Raw genomic sequence first — 23979 nt, forward strand, 5'->3', positions numbered from 1 at the left:
GCAGATGAATAAAATGAGACTCATGGATATTCAGTACCTTAAGGTCACTTCTTGATGGCTCTTGCTTTTTTCACTATACCATGCTGCCAATGCTTGGCTCCATATTTATTTCTAAATTTAGAAAGTATATCGTCTATTTTCCAGCAGCTGTTGCTATTTTTAGGAACTGCCAACATTTTGCTGCTTATCTTTTTTATCTCTTATATCACAAGCATATTTTTTGCTCAGTATTGAAAAGTAAGCAAAAACAATACCCTGTTCCATTGTGACTTAATCAGGTTAGATTGAAATTTCTCTCCTCTGTGATGGTCTATCAGTAATTTTTAGAAGTGATCCTTTCCACAGTTTATCATGTTAACTTCACTTGTAGCTGTTTAGGTATCTTGTGGTAAACCAAATGCAAGTTCAGACAAGGAGTCCAGAGTTAGAGCAAGTTAAACAAGAGTTGCCAGCATTCTTGGTTGTTGACATAGGATTTGTTGGGGTAGACCACGAGTGCCTGGTTTTTCAACTTTCGTTTTACCTGGAGAGCCTCTTCTGTGTGTTTCAGCAGCTTCCTCATGGCTGTTAGGCATTTATGTTCCTTCCTGTTAGAGTTCCTCTCCATTTCTTTCCAGAAAATGCCCTAGAATTCTTTCTGCAGGGTATGGAGTGTGTGTGTGTGTGTGTACACACACATACACATGTTCCTGGTTTTCATATCTGTAATTTTTGCATATGTTTTTTTTCTTTTAAACTAGATAAAAATATGAAAATAAAGCATTATGTAAAAATGTGGGGATAATTAACTGTGGATGGAAATTAGAGCGGAACAGACAACATTAGGCAAGCAGTCTGGAAATCTTTATTCTAGTCCAGACATTGCCCCCCTCCCTAACTATTCACAACTCCCTTAATCTTCTGGACACCTAGTCACTTTATCTGTGGACAGAGTTGCATTAAATGTATTAATTTGTATTGTCCCTCTCTGTTCCAAATCTCATTCAGGTCCCAAACTGAATATACAGGTTTCTACTAAATAAAGACGGATGTCTGGCAAACCTTCCAGTGGTGAAGAGGATGATCTAAGTGAACTTAAATTCTGTTGATAATTTTGTTATTGGGAATTGAATGAAAAGAGAGAAAGATGATTGAACTTTCTGACAATTGTAAAAATTATCTAAAATCCACTTTTACTAGCTAACTTGTTAAGTTTGGTTCGTAATCTTGCTCACTATCGTATGCCAGTCATTTAACATGTTACATGATTAGCATGTTGTATTTGAAGAGCACATGTTTCCCCTACTATCCAGAAGTACAGTGTACCTGTGAAACTTTTTGTAGGCCAAAATGGCACAAAGAAGAAGCAATTACCATTAGTTTATTTGGAAAAAGTCTTGAGTGTTCCCAGACCCCAAAAAATAGCCTCTCTTTGGCTTTTCTGATACTTTAGGACACATGTTGCTAATGGATGCACAAAATAAATCAAGGTGTAAAGCACAGATGCTCATAGAGTTCAGAGCTATGGAGCTTGATGCTGAGTAGAGTTCCTGGGGAAGGGGAGTGGTGGTGCCACTTTTCTCAAAATGTGTACTGCCTCTGGAATGGCTCACTGCAAAACAAATGCTGAAGGCCTGTTGTGCTTTTTTTCATAAAAGCAAAATTTCTCTTTGTATTTCCTCTGGCTAGTGAAAACACGTATTAATGTAGATCCTTCATAAGAGCGAAGTCCATAATGTGAACTTTTGAAAAGTGGGAGATACATGCGTATACTTCATAAAAGATTGGTGGCTCCTTGACCAATATATTAGGGCGGATTAACCATGTCTCATAACAGCTTTAAAATTCAGGAGGTGTAACGCTAGTTGTTGTAAGGAAATTTTAGAGGTGGAATATGACAATAGATTTCGAGCTGATATGCTTGATTTATTCACTCTTCAACATAGTGGGTAATGTTTCTGGGTTGTAGATTCAACAGATGGAGTTTGAACTCTTTACATTTAATTTCAAGGGAGAAAAAGAAGCTATAATTTGTGTTTAATGAACTAGACTGTAGAAAAGAAAGCAGAGAGGAAAGTGATATAAATACTTTGTATGTTCACATCAGTCTTAGATTTTCATAATATTTTATTGTGTTCTGGATCATGGATTACTCTGAAGGACAGATGATAACTATGGCTTCTCTTTCTAGAAAAATAAATGCACACTCCCAGTTGTGCATGTTATTTGTTGAGCTGCCATATCCTCCTTCAAGTGCAAGTTCTTGATAGAAAAGAACCCTAGAATATGAAACCTTGAAAGCTATTAAAAATAAAGCTAGACCATTATTACTTAAACTGTGGTCATGAAATCAATGGAATGAATCCAGACCAACAATAAAAATAAAAGAGAAAAATAAGATAATATCTATACTGTCGTAACATGCTAAGAGTTTTTGTTTTGTGAATGGTCTTTCCATTTTTGTGTGTGTTTTCACATTTGTGCTAATACTGAGTCTGAATATAAAATGCATTTTTTACTAAAGTGGATTGAAGGTACAGATTGAGAAACAGTCATCTATTCTAGAGAACCTCTTCATATTGTAGCTGAGGAACTTGAGGCCCTTTAAGGCTAAATGATTTGTTCAGGCACCCCTCACCTTCAACACACATACACACAGTCTTTTGTGGCTGCACCAGGACTGAACCACATTATTTGATTACTAGTTTTGCTGTGTCACAATACTAATTTTTTGAAACAGAATTATGAAGTAGATTATTGTATAAATATTAAGTCGTTCATCTTGGCATTCTTTAATCCTTAATGTTTCTGACTAAAATGGTCTCTGTCGTTGTCCTGTAAAATAATCTGGACATGAGCTTTTCCAGAGCATTGAAAAATATTTTGAAGCCTCTCAGTTGGCTGTGCACACACGTGAATCCTAGAATTTTGACATTTTGGGCCTAATCAGAAGAATTTCAGAGTAAGACATGAAGGTTAAGTTTTATGACCAAGCCAAATTAAATCATTTTGTATTTTTTCTCCATTTACTTGATAATGGAATGCAAAACATGGCACCAGGTGTTGATACTGGATCTTTGGGAGACCCTGTAACCCTCTGATTTTAATCTTACATGAGGTGTTGTCAAACTTGAACATCATACTTATTACCTGGAGGGTCTTATTAAAATGCAGACTCTGGATTTCTAACAGGCTCCCAGGAGATGGTGTTGCTGCTGATGCTGCTGTTCTGTGGACCACACTTGTAGTAGCAAGGACTTTATACTACCTGTCTTTTAAACCGTGGTAGGAAAATGAAGCTCTTAAGAAGTTTTCCATGTCTTGATTTTATTATCATTTTCATGCTTTTCAGATTGGCCACAAAAATTGAAATGTCATTTTTATCTTTTAATTGGATTACTTTTTTGTAGTGAAGAACACATCTTTCACAGCCATGCTCATCAGCCCCCACACCTCATGAAGGGCAGCACCCTCTTTGCAGCACGGTTTTAGGGGACTCCAGTTTAGGACTGCTTCTTGTAACTAGTATATTCACAAAATATTTCCACGAAACTTAATTGTCCAAATACCTGAAACCTTTAATTTCAGAAAGAGCAGTTTTTAAAATACTCTGTAATTTTCGCTCAAACTATTAGGTGCACTTTTTATTTTAGTGGTGTAAGAGCAGTGTTTGTTTGAGGCTTTCTTGGTAAAAGGTGTTGAACAACATGTGAAATGAGTAAAAACCACGAAGTCTTCTACTTTTTATGCTTTTCCTGTTTTGTTTTTTTTTTTTAAGTTTATTTATGTATTTTGAGAGAGAACATGCACAAGCAGGGCAGGGGCAGAGAGAAAGAGGGAGGGAGAGAGAGAATCCCAAGCAGACTCCACACTAGCAGCTTGGAGCCCACAAACTGTGAGATCATGAGTTGAGCCCAAAACCAAGAGTCAAATGCTTAACCAACTGAGCCACCCAGGTGCCCCTGTGCTTTTTCTATTTTGTCTGTCCAGTTAACAATTATTAGTGAGTCTGTCTTGTAGCAGCTCGTTTCCCTTTCCATTCTAATTGGTTACTGTCAGACCTGAAAGCCAGGTATGTGTGGGACTATCCTGGTCAGAAGGACCAAGGACCTTCCTGTCATCCCGTCGTGGGGGCTTTCCTAGGAGGTTGTTGTCAGGAAGTTCTGTAGCTGACCAGCAAGGAGAGAAATCCTTTGATTTTAACGTCAGTCTAGGAGTTAGTTCAAATAGGAGCTCATTTGTTCCTTCTTTATACCTTTCACCATGGGCTTTAAAAATGAGTCTCTAGAGCTCTCTTCCTGTAACGTTGTGTGATTTGAAAGTATGTGTGTATGTATGCATATATATATATATATATATATATATATATATATATATATATATGCATGCTTGTGGTAGCCCTGTGATCGGGAACACAATAATTGTAGTAAATAAGCAGCACTTCAGGGTCTATCTAAAATGGGGGTGAATAACCTGTGGTAAAGGCCGTGGTCCTACATACACAGTCTGCCTTGCACTGGCTTTGCAATAATGATGTAAGGGTTTTAAGGGTAATAATGATGACAATACAGAGGATATTCCTTGGCTCAGTCTCATGACCGAGGGTCCCAGGGATTAAAGTTTGTTTCGGTGTGTTATCTGCAGATTACTAGTTATAATCATCATCATAGCTTCATTCGTTGAGCCCTCACTCTGTCAGGTACTCATTATTCGGATGAATGCTGTGCAACAAGCAGGACCATGGCCATGAAGTCTGCGTTCGGGGGTCGCGGAGGGGGCTGGGGGGAGTAGCAAATAGCGGCTGTACCTGGAACAAATGAGAGTAGTCCAGATAGCTAGGGGTGAGATTAAGTCTCTTGATTAGTCCCTCTTTAAAAATAAACAAACATGTGTGGATCTTACAGCAGGTGTTTTGTTTTTTCTTGTTCAACAAAGCTAGAAATTGTTGAGGGGTTCACATCTATGAAAACCATATAGGTAGTAGTTTATGTTCTTCTGATTCCAGGCAGAGAGAACCTGTTTGCATTTTAACTAGGTGGCATCAGAACATGTATCATCTTGAATGGCCTTATTATTGTTTTGTGTTAGAAGATGTGGATTATATTCTTCAAAATTATGACAAATTAAATGTAGCCATAACATTTAGGCTGGATTTTGAGGTCCTGAACAGGGCCCCCCATCTGACATATTTTTAGTGAATTACAGCCTTTAAAAACTGATTAGCAGACTTGTCTCATTTGAATCTTATTTTTATTTGTCTGTAGTTTCAGTGCTGCTAAACCTGCTGGTATAATCTTAGACTAATTTAAAAGTATTTTCTGACCTGAAACTCCTGTCAAAGATCATTATAGGAACTAGAAAATGTTGGGAGGTAAAATGAACACATGACCTCATCTCTCTTATTTTGCACTAGACTATAACTTGCATTCAAAGAGACTGGAAAAAGAAAAACAACATTCCTTTCCATTAAGCTGTAATAAATGTGTTGTTTAGTATGGTTTTGCTATTAATAATCCGTTTTAGCTGGAAGAATGGAGGATTTTGTTTGAAGTATTTGAAACTAAGTGCTGCCGGGATAAAGATTTTACTAGAGATACAGAGTACATATCAGTCCCTACCCTTTGTTAATTGATCCTGCTTATTTAGCTAGGGAAATTAAAATGTATGTCTACTGAAGGGAAATCCGTGGGTACAAACCGTTCCTTTCCGGTTTGCAGATATATTTCGTAGGTTGTTTATCTTATTTAAATATGCAATAATACAGGAGGCAACAGAATGCAACTGCTGTTCCTTTAATATGAGAGCTATGCACGTTACAATAGGTGTCACTGTTTTGCTTGGTCCAATCATGATTGGTGACTTCAGCTATTGGCTCGGAGCACTGGCTGTCTGACTCCATCTGCAGGGCTGTAATACCTACTCTCCTCCGATCCATTCACCACACAACTTCAGCCGGCTGAACAGACTCGCGCGGCTCCAGCACATCTTGCTAACCTAATTCAGAGAACAAGCAGTGCGGCTCTCTGCCTGTCATCTCCGCTCAGTGTAGCATTTGCAGGTGATCTAGGAAACTGGGTTATTTCTATGAGCAAATAAGAGAAATAGGAATCATGATGGAGATGTATTTAGCAGACCCAGTACTGGATAAAACTTAAAGGCAGTTTCTATTCAACATAGTGAAAAGGTCACCTTGTCCGGCTGAGAAAAGAAGCAAAACATCAGCTTGTTGGTTTCTGTTAACATCTTGGCTCGTGCTAGCCTCCTTTCCTTGATGTTTACACCAATTTGGGATCTCTAACCGTAAAGAGAGACACACTGTACTCATGGTAGATGACAAGGAAAAGAACATGAAATGTCTCACCTTCTTCTTGATGCTTCCAGAGACGGTAAAGAATAGGTCCAAGAAAAGCTCGAAGAAAACAAATAGCAGCAGCAGCAGCAGCGGCAACAGCAGTGGCGGCAGCAACAGCAAGTTGCCCCCAGTTTGTTATGAAATAATTACCTTGAAGACTAAAAAGAAGAAGAAGATGGCTGCTGATATATTCCCTCGTAAAAAACCAGCCAGCTCCAGCAGCACCACTGTCCAGCAGTACCACCAGCAGAACCTCAGTAACAACAACCTTATTCCGGCCCCAAACTGGCAGGGTCTTTATCCTACCATTCGAGAAAGGTAAGTGCCGGGCCAGCACATTTACTTGCAAAGTTTTCCTATGTTGAAGTTTCTGCTTTTGCACAACCTGTAATGGATTTTAACGTAAATCTGTGTTTCCTCTTTTCCCAGAAGCTTTACTGGTAATGGAAAACTGCCTTGTATCTTTTCCAAAACAGTACAGCTGTTTTCCTCTTAGATAAAAATGTTTTTGCAAGCTGTAACATTTAAGTGACAGGATTGTGTCTGTGGACCACAGAAGGTTTGAAGATAGAAACCTTTTATTTGTCCTTAGCCTGATGAAAAGTTTGTGTAACTTTTTTTTTTGTTGTTGTTACTTCCCATGTGTTTGCAATGATCACAGAGTTGTTTAGTTGGAATCTTTATTTGTAGTTTTACCCCTAAGTTACTAAACTGTTGCTTTAGCTTGTGACTCTTTTGTGGGCTTTGTATGTTGGGGAGGGGTTTTAAAAATGCCGGCTGCTGTGAATTAATGAATTGCCTCTGTTTATAGAAATGCAGTGATGTTCAATAATGATTTGATGGCAGATGTACATTTTGTGGTTGGGCCACCAGGTGGGACTCAGCGGTTGCCAGGACACAAAGTAAGCAACAGCTGCATTACTGGTTTAGTCCTGAGGTTTACAAAGAGGGACCCTTTCCATGAGCCTGAAATGAAACTTGGTTGGGGTGGGCAGCTTGCCGATGGCAGTCAGTACGTGTTTCACCCATCACAGAGAAGGCACAGCCTCTCCAAAGGGTCTTGGCCACGCTTAATTTTTTTCTTTGTTTCTCTCTACCCTGCTTTACGTCCCACACAAAAACATGCCCTCTTAACTCTCCAGTCATGGAAAGTTGTTGGGACAGGTTAGCAAAGTCATGTTTATTACTCTTCCCTTAGAAATTGGTTAGATACGTTTTTATTTTATTTATGCATTTATTTATTTATTTTGTAATGAGGGAACTTGTCCATTAATCTCTTAAAGCCTTGAGGTAATTAGCAGCGTAAAGACTGGCTTGCGTGAACATCTATCATGCTTTCACGGCAAGATACACTGTACCTTGGCTTCGAAAAAAGAGCAGGTGTAGGTGCTCTATGTCCACTGAACCTGATTGCCTAGACTTGTTTTTCTGGATTGATTTACTGAAAATGCTTGTAGTTTAGTGCATGAAATAAGATTTCCCTTTCTCCACAGTATGTTTTAGCTGTTGGGAGCTCTGTGTTCCATGCAATGTTCTACGGAGAACTTGCTGAGGACAAAGATGAAATCCGTATACCAGATGTCGAGCCTGCTGCTTTTCTCGCTATGCTGAAGTAAGCACCGTTCGTTTGTTTAGAGTTTGTTTATGCCATGTCTGTACTCCGCTGGTTTCACAGTTAAATGTAAGTTCTGTGTAACAGAAAGGGAGAATGATGAAGAAAGAGGGAGCTGCTTACCTTGTAAATGTTTTTGGAGAAAACTGCTGTGCATCTTTCGATGGAAAGCATGTGGAATGGTGCAGGCATTTATAATAACACTTTGGCGTGAGATTTTTGGGAGCAAGTGGCATGTACAGTGATTTCATTTTTAATGACTTAAAGAAAAATAACTTCCTAGAGTAGGCATTGTCTAATAGAGCATATTATCTCTGACAGCATCATGTATGAAGAAGTCTTTAGAGACATATATTATATTTTTGTTTCACAGTTCCAGAAATTGTATACCTCATTTAAGTACCACCAGTTAGGAGATTTTTGAGTTTTCCAGGAGTTACTGTTTTCTGTCAACAAATGTAAAACTTACTGTGTTGAAATAATCTGATCTTTATATGTACATGCATATACATACTCTTACATAAAATGACATACCATTTCTCAAGGATAAGAAGCATTTGCATTTGGTAGCAGAGGAGACATTTTTGAGACAGATGAATAGTTTTCTATAGTTTTATATGTATTTAATGGGTAATATAAAAATGTAAAGCTGTAAGGTACATACTTCTTTAAAAAATAGTTTTTTTATGTCTCACGGTGCTTTTCAGAATCCAGTACATGTTGATCAGCTAAATAGAATCCGCTTCTTTGATGTGTATTGGCGCTAGACAGTGTGATTAAAATCTGATGATAATTTTAAATAATACTTAATGATTTGTGTTAAATCCTTATTCTAGCACACCAAGTATATCAGGAATTCAAGGATATCTGCTGCTGTAGGGATTTTGGTTCACTGGAATAAATAGGTTTGTTGAAAAAAATTATTCTGTGTGTCAACAAGTTGGACAATAATCCCACAAATAGTTAAAATGTTGCAATATATTTATTGTCTGCTTCTACTGAAAAATAAGTACTATAGTTCTAGCACTTGAAGTATTCAATTCTCTATTTATGTTGTAGTTTTGAAATCTAATTTCTTCTAACTGAAACTTTGACAGTGGGAAATAGGGAAATTAAAGATAAGTGAGCATATCAAGTACCTACCAAAAGGTGAAACTAATTCACCACTTTTTAACAACCAACAGTTAGTGACGAGGGATGTGTACAGAAACCAGTTTTAACCTAGAAAGGGTTTTGTTCTGTTTTGTTTTGTTTTGTTTTTTTCCCCCGTAAAGTCAGCTTTGTATATTTGACATTGTCTCTGGCGGAGGAGAACGGCAACACGAGTTCAGCATTTTGACTGCACTGCAGTCCAGTAGTGTTGTGTTGTTGATTCAGCCACATGTATACATAATTAGGAAACATGAATAAGAAATTACAAAGTTACATTTTACCTAAGTCATTTGCTAAGCATCTTTTCTTACAGATGTATTACCTAGAATATATCTCAATACAGCTTTTTAAAATTATACGTGCAGTCCACCAAAAGCGGTAAGAATAAGAAATGTAGTAGGGTGCTGTTTGCCCTTGGGCCACTGTTGATCAGTACTGCACTGTCTCCAGAGTAGTGGAGGCCAGGTCTTCCAGACAAGTGCACTGTGTGGCTGAGTAGCCAGTATTCCTAGAAAGGGAATTGCCAAGAAAAAGGGAACACTGCTTACTGCTCAGTGTTCAGGGTAAGAACTACAAAGTGCTGACTGTGTTCCAGATTCCTCCCCAGGGTCCTGGTTCTCAGGTCAGAGCATCACTAAGCTGCCGGTATTTTGTGAAATCGGTCTTGCCAGTGGTGGTACATGGCTTAGCCTGTCGGAAGAAAAAGAGCTTCCTGGGAGCAAAACTGGAGGTTTCATTTGTGGTTGTGGGCATTTTACTTATTGTCATTATTGTGGGGTTTTTTTACTTTGTTCACAGAAGCCATTGCTAATCTTTTGTTAAAAGTGTTTCATGAAGTTAAAATATAGTAACGAAAGGAAAACTTCACAGCAAGTAGCTAAACACCTTAGCTAGAAAAATTTTTAAATTTAAGTATTATCAGTTTGTATTTTTCACCCATACGTACTTCTCACTGACTCTTGTACTCAACCATAGCAATCTAAGAGAAGCAGATGATTTTTTTTTTTACCTTTACATACCATTTAGAGAGACTGCCACCATCCCCCGCCAAATCACCAAGAAGTGTTTTATCTCCTGACATAAGGATGCTTCACAGAATCCTAAAAATAGTGCATATTTGGGCCTTCTTGCTTTCGTCTTTTAATTAAATATATCTGGAAACAATATATTCTTTAATTCTGAAGGTAGAAGAAATGCGTGGGGGAGAGAGGAAAGAATTTAGGGTTTAAAAAAAGAAAAGCCAGATGCAAAGTGTATGTTGGATTCTATGTAAAGGCAACTGGAAGATATTGTTGAAATCCATGTTTGATAATCTTTTGAGGTTAGAACTACTTGCAAAATATCTTGTTTAATTTCAGGTCTTATTTTGTGTTTAGGAAAAATTCAAGTCATACTTTGTTAATAGCATTAAGATGCAGTCATTGCCAACATTATAGTATTGAAGGCATTTGTTTCTATATGAATGCAGAAAACTATAAAATAAAACTATATATATAGCATCTAGAACATAGGGAGATTATTCTTTGATTAAATATAATATGGTGTATATAACAGAAACTTTGCTGTTTTTCGCTAATATTAACTCTGACATACAGTTCTTTTTCAAACAGTTCTAATATCTTCTATTTTTTTTTTTTTGAAGACATTGAATGCAGGTTATAAAATAGAGGCTAGAATGGTAACACAAAGTTAATGTCTTTAATTATACAAAGTTACTGCTGAGTTGAAATGTTAATAATTTATGAACATATTTCAGAGGTTTCTTTAATCCCTAATCATTTTTGTAATAACTATCACATAAGACAATTTTCTTGGAACTAACTTGAAAGTAGTTGCATCTTTTCTTGCTGGACACGCTCATTTTGTGAAAATTCCATTTATATGCTGTGCACTGTCTTTCAGATATATCTATTGTGATGAAATTGACTTGGCTGCTGACACAGTGCTGGCCACTCTTTATGCTGCCAAAAAGTACATTGTCCCTCACCTTGCCAGAGCCTGCGTTAATTTCCTGGAGACCAGCCTGAGCGCCAAGAACGCCTGTGTGCTCCTCTCCCAGAGCTGCCTGTTTGAGGAGCCAGACCTGACCCAGCGCTGCTGGGAGGTGATCGATGCCCAGGCTGAGTTAGCTCTCAAGTCTGAGGGATTCTGCGATATTGACTTCCAAACTCTAGAAAGTATCCTCCGCAGGGAAACTCTGAATGCCAAAGAAATTGTGGTTTTTGAGGCAGCTCTCAACTGGGCTGAAGTGGAATGCCAGCGACAAGATCTAGCTTTGAGCATTGAAAATAAACGCAAGGTCCTCGGAAAGGCGCTTTACTTGATCCGCATACCCACGATGGCCCTGGATGATTTTGCAAATGGTGCTGCACAGTCTGGAGTTTTAACTCTCAATGAGACCAATGACATCTTCCTCTGGTACACTGCAGCCAAAAAGCCTGAGTTGCAGTTTGTGAGTAAAGCCCGCAAGGGCCTCGTGCCCCAGCGCTGTCACCGCTTCCAGTCATGTGCCTATCGGAGCAACCAGTGGCGTTACCGGGGCCGCTGCGACAGCATCCAGTTTGCAGTTGACAAGAGAGTGTTCATCGCCGGCTTTGGGCTGTACGGCTCCAGCTGTGGCTCTGCGGAGTACAGTGCCAAGATTGAACTCAAGCGGCAGGGCGTTGTTCTGGGGCAGAACTTGAGCAAGTACTTCTCAGATGGCTCCAGCAATACCTTCCCCGTGTGGTTTGAGTACCCAGTGCAGATTGAGCCAGACACCTTCTACACGGCCAGCGTGATACTGGATGGCAATGAACTCAGCTACTTCGGACAAGAAGGCATGACGGAAGTTCAGTGTGGCAAGGTGACTGTCCAGTTCCAGTGCTCCTCAGATAGCACCAATGGCACTGGGGTGCAGGGAGGGCAGATCCCTGAACTTATATTCTATGCTTGAAAACACCTCCTGAAGCAGTGTGAGCTCTGAGGTGCACATCTGGTTCCTACTTGCTTGATGCTTAGCTCATCTGCAGATACATGATCCACGCAGGTAGTTCATAATGAATGAAGCTGTAGGCAGTTTCTAATTTCTTTCAACCTTTTAATTATGTACAGGCAAAAATGCAGCGTTCAGCTTTTAACTATATGCTTAAAAGAGCCAAGTTCTTATTAAGCCTTTGTGGTTTTTAGAGTTGCATCTATACACCTGGGGAGAATTTGTGCTCTTTTCCAGCTGCCCACTGACCTCCCAGCTTTGTCCCACTTAAAACGTTTGGATCACCTTGAATTTCCTCTAGGGCTTTATTTTGACAAATAGAAAAAAATAGTCCAGAACAACAATGATAAGAGTTATTTTTAAGAGAACTCCCTCTCCCCCCCCCCACCCCCCGCAAAAATTATAGGTAAATCTCAGTGTACAATTTCTGAAAGAAGTTTTGCTTCATAATAAGTAATATTTAGAAAGTAGACAGTCATGTTTAGCTCTTATTTCATTTTAAATATTTTACTCTGGGCATTATTTTTTCTCAAATCCTAAATTCATAAGATTGTTAAATGTTAAACACTGCAAAGGAAATTGGATGTTTGCTTGGGCCATGACTTCTACAAGCAGTTTTTTATTCTTTTAGTTTAGGAGATAAACTATTACTTCTTTTAGAACTAACTAAATTACAAATTTTTATTGTCAGTAGGGAAGAAATCACAGGCCTATTAATTTAAACTAAAACAGCTTATAAAGTAAACCTAAAAAAGTCCCATTCTACAAATAGTTTATTTGCTGGCATGGTAGACTGCACCATTTGAAAAAAGCCAGTCTTCTCCCCACTTTGCTTCTGATCGTCACCATATGCTTGTTTTTATAAATCACACTGTATAGAATCTTATTCCCCTTTTCCCATGAAAAGAGGACCAAAAGTTCTTCAAACGTATGGAGTAACAATTAGTTTTGTAGCACTACGTGTTAATGTAATAAGATACTTTTATTTGTTGATTTTCTTTTTTTTAATCTGAAATATATTTTATCTGATCTACTTTGACCACATACATACTATCTTCTTAGTTAGTTATAATTATGTCCTGTTCCTAGACTGCTAGAATTTGGCCTTTGGCCATCTTAAAGTGCCAATATATGCCTGCAGGGTTTTAAAAAAAAGGTTTGGAGTGATATACTTGATTGTACCTAATATTCATTGTATCAGCATCCCATCCAGCCCTCTTATTTGTACGTGGCTAATGTAAACAAAGGAGGGGAAAGCTCATCCAAAAATTCTCCTTCAGTGACGGCTTGTGATGGTTTAGTGCCTGTGACCCTGGGAGTGTCCAGTGTGTTCACTTCCAGCTAAAGTATCCATGTGTTTCTGAGCAGCTTTTCTGCTCAGTGTGATCCTGAGATGGCTTCCGCCACCACCCAGAGTGTGGTCCCTGGCCGCCTCCTTCTCCTGCTCTGTGAGCCCCATGCTGGCTTGTCTGGAGCCAGGGGTTAGTCCTGGGGTGGGTGGGCGTGTGCGCGTTGTGGGCGTCGGTGCGCGTCCGTGTGCATGCAGGTATGTCTGCCGACTCAGGAATTGTCTCCTCCCTGCCTGGCCAGTAAGAGGTGAGACACAAATGGTCCCCCCGCTGGCCTGAGGAAGGCCCCAGTGAGTGACTACCCTGATCTTATTCACTGTGCTTCTGGGCCACTTTTTCCCCTGTAGACGTGGGCTTGTTGCTTTTGGCCGGCTTCCCTGACGGAGGAGAACACTGGATTATGGGAAATGTTTTAATCATGTTTGCCATTACCTATGCCTGTTAGCATAGATGATCAGAAACTGTTACTGGTGATTATAGATGAGTATTCCCAGGACAACTTTCCAAAATTATCTAACAATTATTTCTTATTAGGGAGATGACACACGGTAGTTTTGGCAAAGTATCTATGAAACAAAGGTATGTTTTCAATTTAAGAAATACTTCTATAAAGGACTTTGCTTTTAAATTATGGTTAGACATTTCAGTAACTCATAGCTACCATGCAAATTGGTAGACTATGTACCTGTTTAGAAGGCACTCATTTTTAAGCCAGAGGAGAAAAAACTTGATTTAGCACTAATTTCATCATCTCAGATTGTTGAGGTGGGTGTGATAACCTCAGAGTGAAGATTGCTCATTTGGTAACGCTCACTGTCAGAGCTCCTGTTAGCAAGATGCCCTCCACGTGGCTAGGGAACAGCTGGTAGAGAGCAGAGGGAGATCCTGTACACTGGGGGTGTCAGCGCTTCATTTTATGTTAATTACTATTACTTAAAAAGAAAAGACACATCCACCACCTGATTGGCTGGTGTCAAGAGCTGTGGGTTAAATTTGAAAATTGTATTTAGACTGAGAAATTTTGTATTTTAAATCCTGTTCTCCCTTTTGCATTTTCAACAACATGGAATGAAAGCTAACGTGCTTGCTTTATTTTCTTTGGTAATCTCAAATTTTGTAGCTTTTACTGTTCTGACAAGGCAGGCAACTCTAGTGTGTAAACACAACTTTATTAAACAGAATATTCTGTAGATGCTTTTCCCAATGTATCTGGCAGTCTTTGTTGTTGTTCATACTGGGGATAAAGGGGAACTAGGCTAGCAGTTCTAATGTAACATTCTTTAAGCATATCTTAATATAGTATTTAAGTAAATGGTCTAATTTCTACATAATTATTGCACTGAACTGTCTTTTTTGTTTTTTAAGGTGTTTAAATAAGCTCAGCTAATTCAAGACACTAGCCACTTGTGCATCAGAGTGCTTGAATTTAGTAGCTTACAGCATTATTTATGAAGGAAAAATATATAAATATGAAGTACCTCATGTTGAATGTTATTGTACTGTATTTTTAATGTAACAGTGCAGATCTTGTTAGACACATGAATGTGTATAATCATGTTAAATGCAAATAAAAATAAAATTGGTTCATAGATTTGTTTTCCTTAGCATTTTTGTAGGTCCCTTGAAACAGTAAAAAAATCCATTCTGGCACTTTTGGTGCCACTACATTTTACAGACCTAGTTTTGCTGGGTCATTTGTTTGCTAAGTATTCAGATATCTTTGATCCCTAAAGAAGTAAGAATTTGAGGCAAAAGCGTAGGAGAACAATGGATATGTTAATCAATCTCATTGTTCAAAGCCTGACTGTTAAGTTAATGAGAGGAAGTGAATGGATGCATTTATATTCCCTATATGGAATTTGTGGTTTGCTGGCATTCTGATGCTATAGTTGCTCAAATGTCTGTGGGTCTGTGGGTCTGGCTATACTAAGGGGGTGTTGACACTGAATCACATCTAGCTTTAGATGTAACCAGTGCTGCTTGTTCTTGCTGCGTTATAATAGCTTAAGTCTCTGAATGAAAAAAATAAATGTCATGTGAGAATTTTGAATATAATTTTTACATGCTCAACTAGTTTTCAATTATATTTGTCCATATCAAGTAATATATATACACACACACACATTCACACATAATTATATACACGTGTACTATATTTTTTCTCTGCAGCCTTCTTCTGCTCTTCTACTATAGTTGATTGTGAAATCCTATATATTTGCTTAATCACTTCATCTACTCAGGGTTCAATTTTTAAAGCATACCTCTTAAAAAATTTTTGGAATTATTCCAGAGAATAAAGAAACTGGAAATATTTGTTCTAATCAGATTTAATTACAGATACAACCTAAATTGCAAAGGTCTCTAATCCGGGAAAGTCATCTGTTTTCTCTGTCGCTATTTAAACGTAGTCCATATGGTTGTTTTCAATATCCCAAAACAATGGAAATGAGCTCCTTTGCTGGCACCCAGGATCAACATGTCACTGAAATTACACATTTTTCTCAGTGGACTCTATGGCTTGCCTACAAAAGGGAAGAAATAGGAAGGGAGAAAGCATTCTTGAGGACCTAAATCATGCAATGTAGAGGCTGAAACAAGCAAATGGCCCTGAAAATGTGTGGTTACCCTAAGTCTTTGTTAGAGGAGCACTTTGGGTGTCCTTGAGACGCCTCAATGGAAGTTGAGTACACTTTTGATTTCTAATTAATACATTTCAGCCTTTTATTTCTGAGCCATTTACATTTATTGACCAGGTATTCCCTTTGTTCAGCATTTCCTCTTATTCTTCATTCATCTTCACTTTTAAAAATATAACAAAACTGAAACTGGGGAGATATTTCAAAAGAAATTCTGCATGTGTTTCTATAAGCAATATAGACACTGGTGAGAAGACCTTCTCAAGATATGGTCAGGTTGGTGAGATGGAAATATTTGTGAGGAAGAGATGAAGACAGTGGTTGACTCTGCCAAATACCAAGCAGCATAAGACACTAGCCAGCAGCATAGATCAGTTGCTGAAGAACCTTTGGGTACATTTCTAACTTGGGCGTCTCTCTCTTTTGCCTCTCTTGAGCCTTTTTTGAGGGAGAGTGGTGGGAGAGGTGTAATTCCCATCTATGCCAACCCTAACTGTCCTTATGACCCTTGTTTTCTATTTGCCTGTTTACTTAAATGTCCAATCGACAGCAGTTTCACTAGCAGATGCTGTTGTTTTATACTCTGTCTATAAAGTTCTTAACCTCAAGATAAATAGTTAAACAAAACATCTGCTCTTTACTTTGTCAAAGCTGTGCTTTAAACAGTTCTGCATACAGGGCACAATTATAGTTACCCATTCGACTACCAGAACTTCAATGTCCGTTTACGCCGGCTGATTTTCCTTTAAGCTGGCTTCAGTAGTAACCAGTCAGAGGCTATGAAGGAGGGAGAGGGGCTGTATTAGACTTCAAGAATGGTGTCCTTTTCCACTTTGTGGAGCAATAGTACAGAAAATTATTTCAAAATTTAAGGTACTTTTTTGTGTTTATGATGTTGGCAAGCAGTTCATATTTAATAGACTATCTCTTACATCGGTTTGTTTTAGAGGAGTGATATTATACCCGAAAAACGTTTAAAAATAAGCCCTACTAGTGGCCTTCCTAATTTTAACATTAAGTGCTGCAGTAAAGCTTTCTGAGCACAGATAGCATAAGGACTGTTGTGAGAAACCAGAAGAGTCTATGAGATATTTTGATATGTAGCAGTCTTCACTGTAGCTGTACAATTTGCATTTTCCTTCCTAAACTATATTCAAAAAATAATCTAAAGAAAGATGACTATTTAAGGAAAGCTGCAAATAATCTTTTAAAGCTTGAAGCAGAGGGGACCACCTTCTGCTGTACAGTAGAATACATAAAAATGTACTTTTGAGAGAGATTCTATACATTTTTGTGCTTGTCTTAACCAGCTCTAAAGTTTATTTCAGTGTCCTGTATAATAGTGCCAAAACAAACAGTACACCTGAGCCTTAACCAATTTGAAATTAAAGACAAATTCCAACTCTAAGAACATTTGGCGGCATCAAGGGACTATTCAGTGTTTCTTAGATGAAAGACATAAGGTTTAATTAGTGAAAGGATTAGCCCAATGTTCATTCACTCATTGGTCATTTATTGGTCCTTTGCTTCATCCCAGTCAGTAGAGAGACCCATTAAGACATGGTGTGTGCTCTCAAAAGGTCCAGGGCAGTGCTGCTCCGCCCTTAGCATGCACAAGAATTATCATGAATTGCCAGGCTCTATCCCCAGAAGTTCTGATTTGCTAGGTCTTAAGTGGGGCCTGAGAAATTGCACATCCAACAGGCTTCCATATGCTGCTGCTGCTGCTGCTGCTGCTGCTGCTGCTGCTGCTGCTATCTGCAGTTCACACTTGGAGAGGCCTGTGCAGCAGGGCAGGAGAGAAATGCCTTGGCTATGACAGGAGCACTGCAAAGGGCATCCACATCAGTGGAAGAAGAGGTGATGCTTGAGCTGGGTTTTGAAGGATGCATTAGAATTATCTAGTGAAGCTTGGTGTGATGCAAGTTGGAGGGAGCAGGGAAGGGCGAAGGGAATTCTAGAAAAACAGCAGAGCAGATAGAAGGGCAAACAGCTCCACGTGGCTTAAGAAAAGGGACATGTGGGAGAACGAAGCCACCTAACTGTGTACCGCGTATGGAGCCAGCTAATGAACTGGACCTGAACACACACTTCCATCTGCTAGGCTAAATTACCTGGCTTTTATCACAGAATGAAGCAGTGACATTAAAGAGATTTGAAATAGACCAGAACACAATTTTGTGTTTTCGAAACCTCTTTCTGAGCTCTGGGAAGTACAGTCTAGCTCAGAACGAAAACAGAAGTACTTAGGGCTAGGCTGTGAGTAATGCAAATGAGGACCGAAGGGGGCCAGGGATTGGAGAGAATGACAAAGATTCTGGAAAGTGGAAGGGTGATCCCCAGCGTGTGGTGGTTGTGACATCCACTTAAAAGAGGGCTTGGTGAAGATGTCTTGCCTTACATTTATCCTAAAGGAGAAGAAGTGTTTTGTTTTTTTGTTTTGACTCTACCATCCTGTGTAGATAATTGATTTATAGATACCCACTCTTGATTCTAAGATTCTTTTAGAAAGAAGGGAAAAGGAGGGCGCCTGGGTGGCTCAGTCGGTTAAATATCCGACTTCAGCTCAGGTCATGATCTCACAGCTTGTGAGTTTGAGCCCTGTGTTGGGCTCTGTGCTGACGACAGCTCAGAGCCTGGAACCTGCTTCGGATTCTGTGTCTCCTTCTCTCTCTGCCCCTCCCCTGCTCACACTGTCTCTCTCTCTCTCTCTCTCTCTCTCTCTCTCTCTCTCAAAAATAAAATAAACATTAAAAAAAAAAAAAAGGAAGGGAAAAAAGTCAACAGACTGTACTGGTTAATAACACGCTGGAGCAAGACTACCACGGCTGTAAGCTGCATGTGACTCCAAGCCAGTCACTTAACCTCTCTGAACCTCAGTTTGCTCAAGAAAGGTGGCAATAATAATAGTGCCTTCTTTAGATAATTATTATGATGATTAAGTAAATTAAAATTTCTAAAGCACTTATAACAGTACCTGGCATACTGGAAGTGTCATATGTTGATTAAGTAAAACAAAGTCTAAAAGGCCACAAATTAAACCTATGCATTTTCCTCATATATGCCCTTATGAGAACCAGTTTACTTTCATTTTACACACACATAAGTTGTCAGTGCAGACAATTAAAAAAGCATCATTTTGGGGGTACGTGGCTGGCTCAGTCAGTTAAGCGTCTGACTCGGTTTTGGCTCAGGTCATGCATGATCTCGCAGTTTCATGGGTTCGAGCCCTGCTTCAGGTTCCGCGCTGACAGTGTAGAGCCTGCTTGGCATTCTCTGTCTCCCGCTCTCTCTGCTCCTCCCCCACTTGCACTGTCTCTGTCTCTTTCAAAATAAATTTAAAAAAATCATTTTGTTGTTCTTTGAAGTCACTGGTGAATAGCTAAGGCATATATAGAGCTACAAAGAGCTATATTGTTGAGGAATTTCTTACTTTAACCAAATTTCTAATAAGTATTTCAACTTTGTCGTGTTAATGAGAGACATGATGTAGATGGATTCTAGCACACCAGTTAGAATTTCTCAAAACTGCTGTGTAAAAGCTGACTGGGAGTACATAACAGGTGTGTGAGAGACCCTTTGAAAACATTTTCCAAGAGGAGTCTGTTTGCTGGTAAAAAAAAAAAAAAAAAATCCCCTGTATTTGTTCTGCTAGAGTCAAAATATGCTCTTTATTCTTGGCTTACAATCTTAGACAATTTTGGATATCACCCCTTCTCCAAATATTTGGGGATTAAAATCATTTTTAGCATTGAAATTATTTGTTGCATGTTGAAAGGAGGTTTGACCTGATGAGTGATGTGAATGTCACAAGGAGTCACTGAATGGCTAATTGTCTTTCTTCAGGTAAACACAGGTGTGCCAGGAGAATTTGAGTTTGCCTGCCTCCCCCCACAGTCTTGCTGGCACTTTACCTCCTTTCTACTGCCCTCCCTGTGAATGTCCCCCGTTCTGTGGGCTCACCTTCTGAGCCAGTGCCGGGGCCTCATTTGACAAGGGCCCTGACATCAGCTAATTTTTGGTCCCTGGTTTAGGGCTGGATTCTCTGTTTTGCAAAATACGCTTTTAGGAGCCTCACTCTCCAGAGATTCTCATTCAGGGACCAGTCACTTTTATCTGAAGCTCAGAGCAGGTGTGTGGGGATCCTGATGCGCATGAAAATTTGGGAACCACTGGTATAGACAAGCCTCTTGGAACCTTTTCTTACACCCACATGGACATTTAGCTTCAGCACCCTGCTCTTTGCTGGGGACCCTGGCACCACAGACTCTCAGAAATCAGTCTCATGCATATGCCCTGAACTCAATGAATCTTGGAACTGGCCCCAAGCAAGGCCACAGTCAGCATTAGTGGATAAAGTAAACCAGGGGAATCGGAAGGCCTATTCTCTGACTCCCTGACTGCTTGACACTGACCTCTGCTTGTTATTCTTGCTCTCATCAGTCTCCCTATACCCCCCCAGCCCTCCATCTGCACCTCAAAAGCTCAAAGATCCAGTTTTTTCAGCAATGTCCTGGTCCCATCTCTAGTCCACTTGACCATGCCCTCTGCTTAAGTTCTAATCACCTTTATTAAGTGGTCTTGGTGCCCGCCCATGTTTGGAACCCCACTTCTGAGTCCTGTCTCTGTAACCATTCCACTTCCTTCAGACATGTGCCAGCCTGTTCATTCAGCGTGCAGCGTCTCCTCTTCCAGGCTGATATTCCTGGCCACTGGTCCTGACAGAGCCCTGTGCCCAGCCTCTTCTGTAGCCCTCACTCTCTGTTCTCTTCTTCTTATCTTCCACCAGACCCCTACAATGGCATACTTAAAATAGATTTTTGGCAGCTTTGTGTTGCACAAGTATCACATAACAAATACAAAACCTCAGGAGTGCACGGCAATACATTTATGCTCTGGTGCCTAAGAACGGCTGTGGGTTGTCTTGGCAGCGACACATACTTGATTGGGTTCATTCACATTTGGGTACTGGCTGTCTTCGCTGGGGCAACTTTGCTCCGATTGTCTCTTATCCTCCAGCAAGCTGGTCTGGGTGGTTTCAGGCCAGTGGCCAAGGCACAAGAGAATTACCTACAACAGGAAGGAACGTGCCTGGCCTCTGGGGGCTTGGGCTCAGAATTTGTGCACCATCACTTCTGCATTGTGTTGGCCAGAAGATGTCACAAGGCCACCCAGAAGCAAGGGGTGGTGAATTAGACTCTACCTCTTTACTGAGAAGAGCTGCAGAGTCATGTAGCAAGGGCTGTGGATAAAAAGATGAGTATCGTATTGGGCCATTTATGCCATCAGTGTTGGAGGTACCTACATGCAGACCCTGTGCTCCTTTCTAACCAGGACCTCAGAGTCAGTGCCACTAGAAGTTACCCACAGAGAATCCACAATCCCCAAAGGCATTAAGTGAACATGAGGATTTCATAGGGGAGAGGAGGAGGAATCTTTCTCATACTCATAGCATATACTTAGCAAATATCCATTTGGCAAGGGTCCTCACCACGTAGTTGGTTCTGCTAACGAGTTGCTTCTTGGCCTCAATTCCCCAGGCAAAACTGTCTTCTCATCAGACCACATCTCATCCCCTAGCTCCAGCTCCTCAAACTGGAGCCTTCACCTGGAGTATTAAACACCTTGTTAGATGTAATATTGTCACTGAAATCACTTCCACTCTTGTATACTTCCCCATTAGCATTGCTGTATGATTTAACTCAGAAAACCAGGCCCTAGTAAAGCAAAAAAAGGTTGTGGAGGTGGAGAGGAAGGAGCCTTTCCCTTGTGTGTTTCTTCATTATCATTAACAGCAACACCCCTAGGAAACTTTAGATGGTTCATGATCTTCTTCCAGGTACAGGTGGATGGAGAGAGACTGGGTAGGCCCTCAGGGTCAGGAAGAAAAGAGGAAGTCGTAGGTTGATACAACAGCTCAGCCATCCCTTGGGGCCAGAAGGAACTGGAGGGAGAGGGTTGGTTGGAGCAGGGAGCAAGGATGGGGTCTCACTCAGGTGAGCAGGAAACCTCACACAGCTTTTCTACCTGGAGCCTCTCTCCCATTTCTCAACTCTTTGGGAATCCCTGACCTGGGACCACACAGTGTTTGATCTGAGGAAGTTCAGCAGAAAGGACTGTTTAGGGTGAATCCACCAGCCGGTGGGATGGGCATATCACTTGTATTCCTCTAAGGTCTGTTTGCCAAGGGCTTTCTTAATATTCTCTGCATATTGTGACCATATCACCAAGGCCTCATCAACAGAACATTTGCTTATCTAATCTTTCCAGCAGTGCTTTGTCACCTCACGTGAACATTCATAAGCCAGCTGTGTACTCTCTGGTCTTTGGGGGAATATGACAGTGCCCTTGACCCTACTTCCATTCCTTTCTTCTCTGAAGAACCCCTCCCTCACCAGTGCTCTTGGAGGAAAGCCCTGGCCACTTTGTATCTGTTTTTCTTCTACAGGACAGAAAATTTTAACTACTGGAGTGTCCCAGATCTTTCATTCCCTACAGAGACAGTATACTTGGTCACTGCTAGTAACCAAAGTCTTGATTGCTGAAAGAGTTGCTAAATTGGTCCACTCCTTCCTCACATTTCAGATTTACTTGACAAATAGGTTTATCAGAAACCTCATGCCATTCCTTTTGTTTAGGCTTATTTGCCTTAGATAAAGAAAGAATTACAGAAATAGAACAATTGTGATAGACTTTAAATATTTTCACATTCACCCAGTAAGAGTGTCATTACCTCTTGTAAAAATTCCAGACTATAGGCATAATTTGGGTTGGAGGTAACATTCAGTGTGAGTGGGAATCATGTCACATGGTGGCTTCCCAGAGACTGACTCTGTCATTCACCCCAATCACAAAACTGGCTGAATTTGAGCACCTCTTGGGACAAACTTCTTCATGTTAAAGTTTCTCATCCCCCTTTCCTCCTTCCTCAACTGCATTCAGGAAGAATGTACCTTCCAAGGGAGTATAGTCAAGCAGATTGAACTACTGCCATTTCCAGTAAGATTACAGTGCACAGACCAACGTGGTGTGCAAAAACACTCTGTTTGGGGTGTTTTGTAGATGTTCGTGGTAGGTTTTATTGCCATTCTTTAATGTTTCATTTATTCAGAGTTCAGAAGTCATGTGGGAAATGAACTAAGCCCTTCCTTACAAGGGCAAAGAAACACCTACCTACCTTTTCAGGTAAACAGTTGTTGGATTGATAACACCAAATCCTCCATATATGCAAGTCACCTTGGCCTCCAAGAAAGCTTCAGAAGTGAGCATGAATGGGACTAGAAACAAGATAGTACAGGGTCAGAATGGGGGGTGGGGGTGAGAGAAAGTACACTGGTGCCTCCCCATTTCCTCTGAGATGCAAACAAAGCCTTTGGATGAAGAAGGAAAGGAGTTCTTTGGGTGGAGTGAGTGAGTGATGTCCAGTAGTGACAGGTGGCCAGAGGGAGAGGAGGTGGCTCTGTTAGACCCCCCTCGTCTACCACCCACACTCTGTAACGAGTCTTTGGGGGTTTGAAAAGCTTTCTGTGAGAGCCCCATGGGTGACTTTCTCAGGTCTGTTTCTTAGAGGCTTTTTAGCTTCTGGGCCTCCAAATCGAGCCCAGAGTGTAGGCCAGACCCACCAACCATTCAGAGTAGAGGAGTGAGGCCAGAAACTAGAGCTTCCTTTGCATCACGTATTGCCCTCAGGCCATGTAGCAGCTGGAAAGATGTACAAGCTTTGTCCTTCACCAGGAAGAGCCACGTCTGGTTCATGGCAGCTTCAGACATACTTGGAATCCAGAAGATGGTGTTGAAGTTTCCTTACTGCTCTGCTGTGCCCAACCCTCAGGCTGTGTGGAGTCTGCCCTGCATGGGGAGCCAGAGGTCTTCTTGGCATGCATGTGTTCATCCTTCCTTTTCTATCCTTCTTGCCTCAAAGGCAC

General features: G+C 40.3%; 1 protein-coding gene across 4 annotated transcripts in view; it reads left to right on the forward strand.

Annotated features, from left to right (window-relative positions):
* BTBD3 (BTB domain containing 3) overlaps positions 1-15007 on the forward strand; it is a 34826-nt gene extending 19819 nt beyond the window's left edge. Inside the window, exons 2-5 of one of the 4 annotated variants that reach the window (XM_045445321.1) lie at positions 6361-6649; positions 7143-7233; positions 7825-7943; positions 10998-15007. In XM_045445321.1, coding sequence (XP_045301277.1) covers positions 6507-6649; positions 7143-7233; positions 7825-7943; positions 10998-12030 — 1386 coding nt within the window. In that variant the 5' untranslated portion in view covers positions 6361-6506 and the 3' untranslated portion in view covers positions 12031-15007. Of the gene's footprint in view, positions 1-4770; positions 6650-7142; positions 7234-7824; positions 7944-10997 lie in introns of those variants that run through there. The other 3 variants (XM_045445322.1, XM_045445324.1, XM_045445323.1) reach the window with 3 other exon arrangements.
* Positions 15008-23979: the final 8972 nt, after the last annotated feature.

This window comes from Leopardus geoffroyi, chromosome A3, assembly GCF_018350155.1.
Source record: "Leopardus geoffroyi isolate Oge1 chromosome A3, O.geoffroyi_Oge1_pat1.0, whole genome shotgun sequence".
In the NCBI taxonomy this organism is placed as follows: domain Eukaryota; kingdom Metazoa; phylum Chordata; class Mammalia; order Carnivora; family Felidae; genus Leopardus; species Leopardus geoffroyi.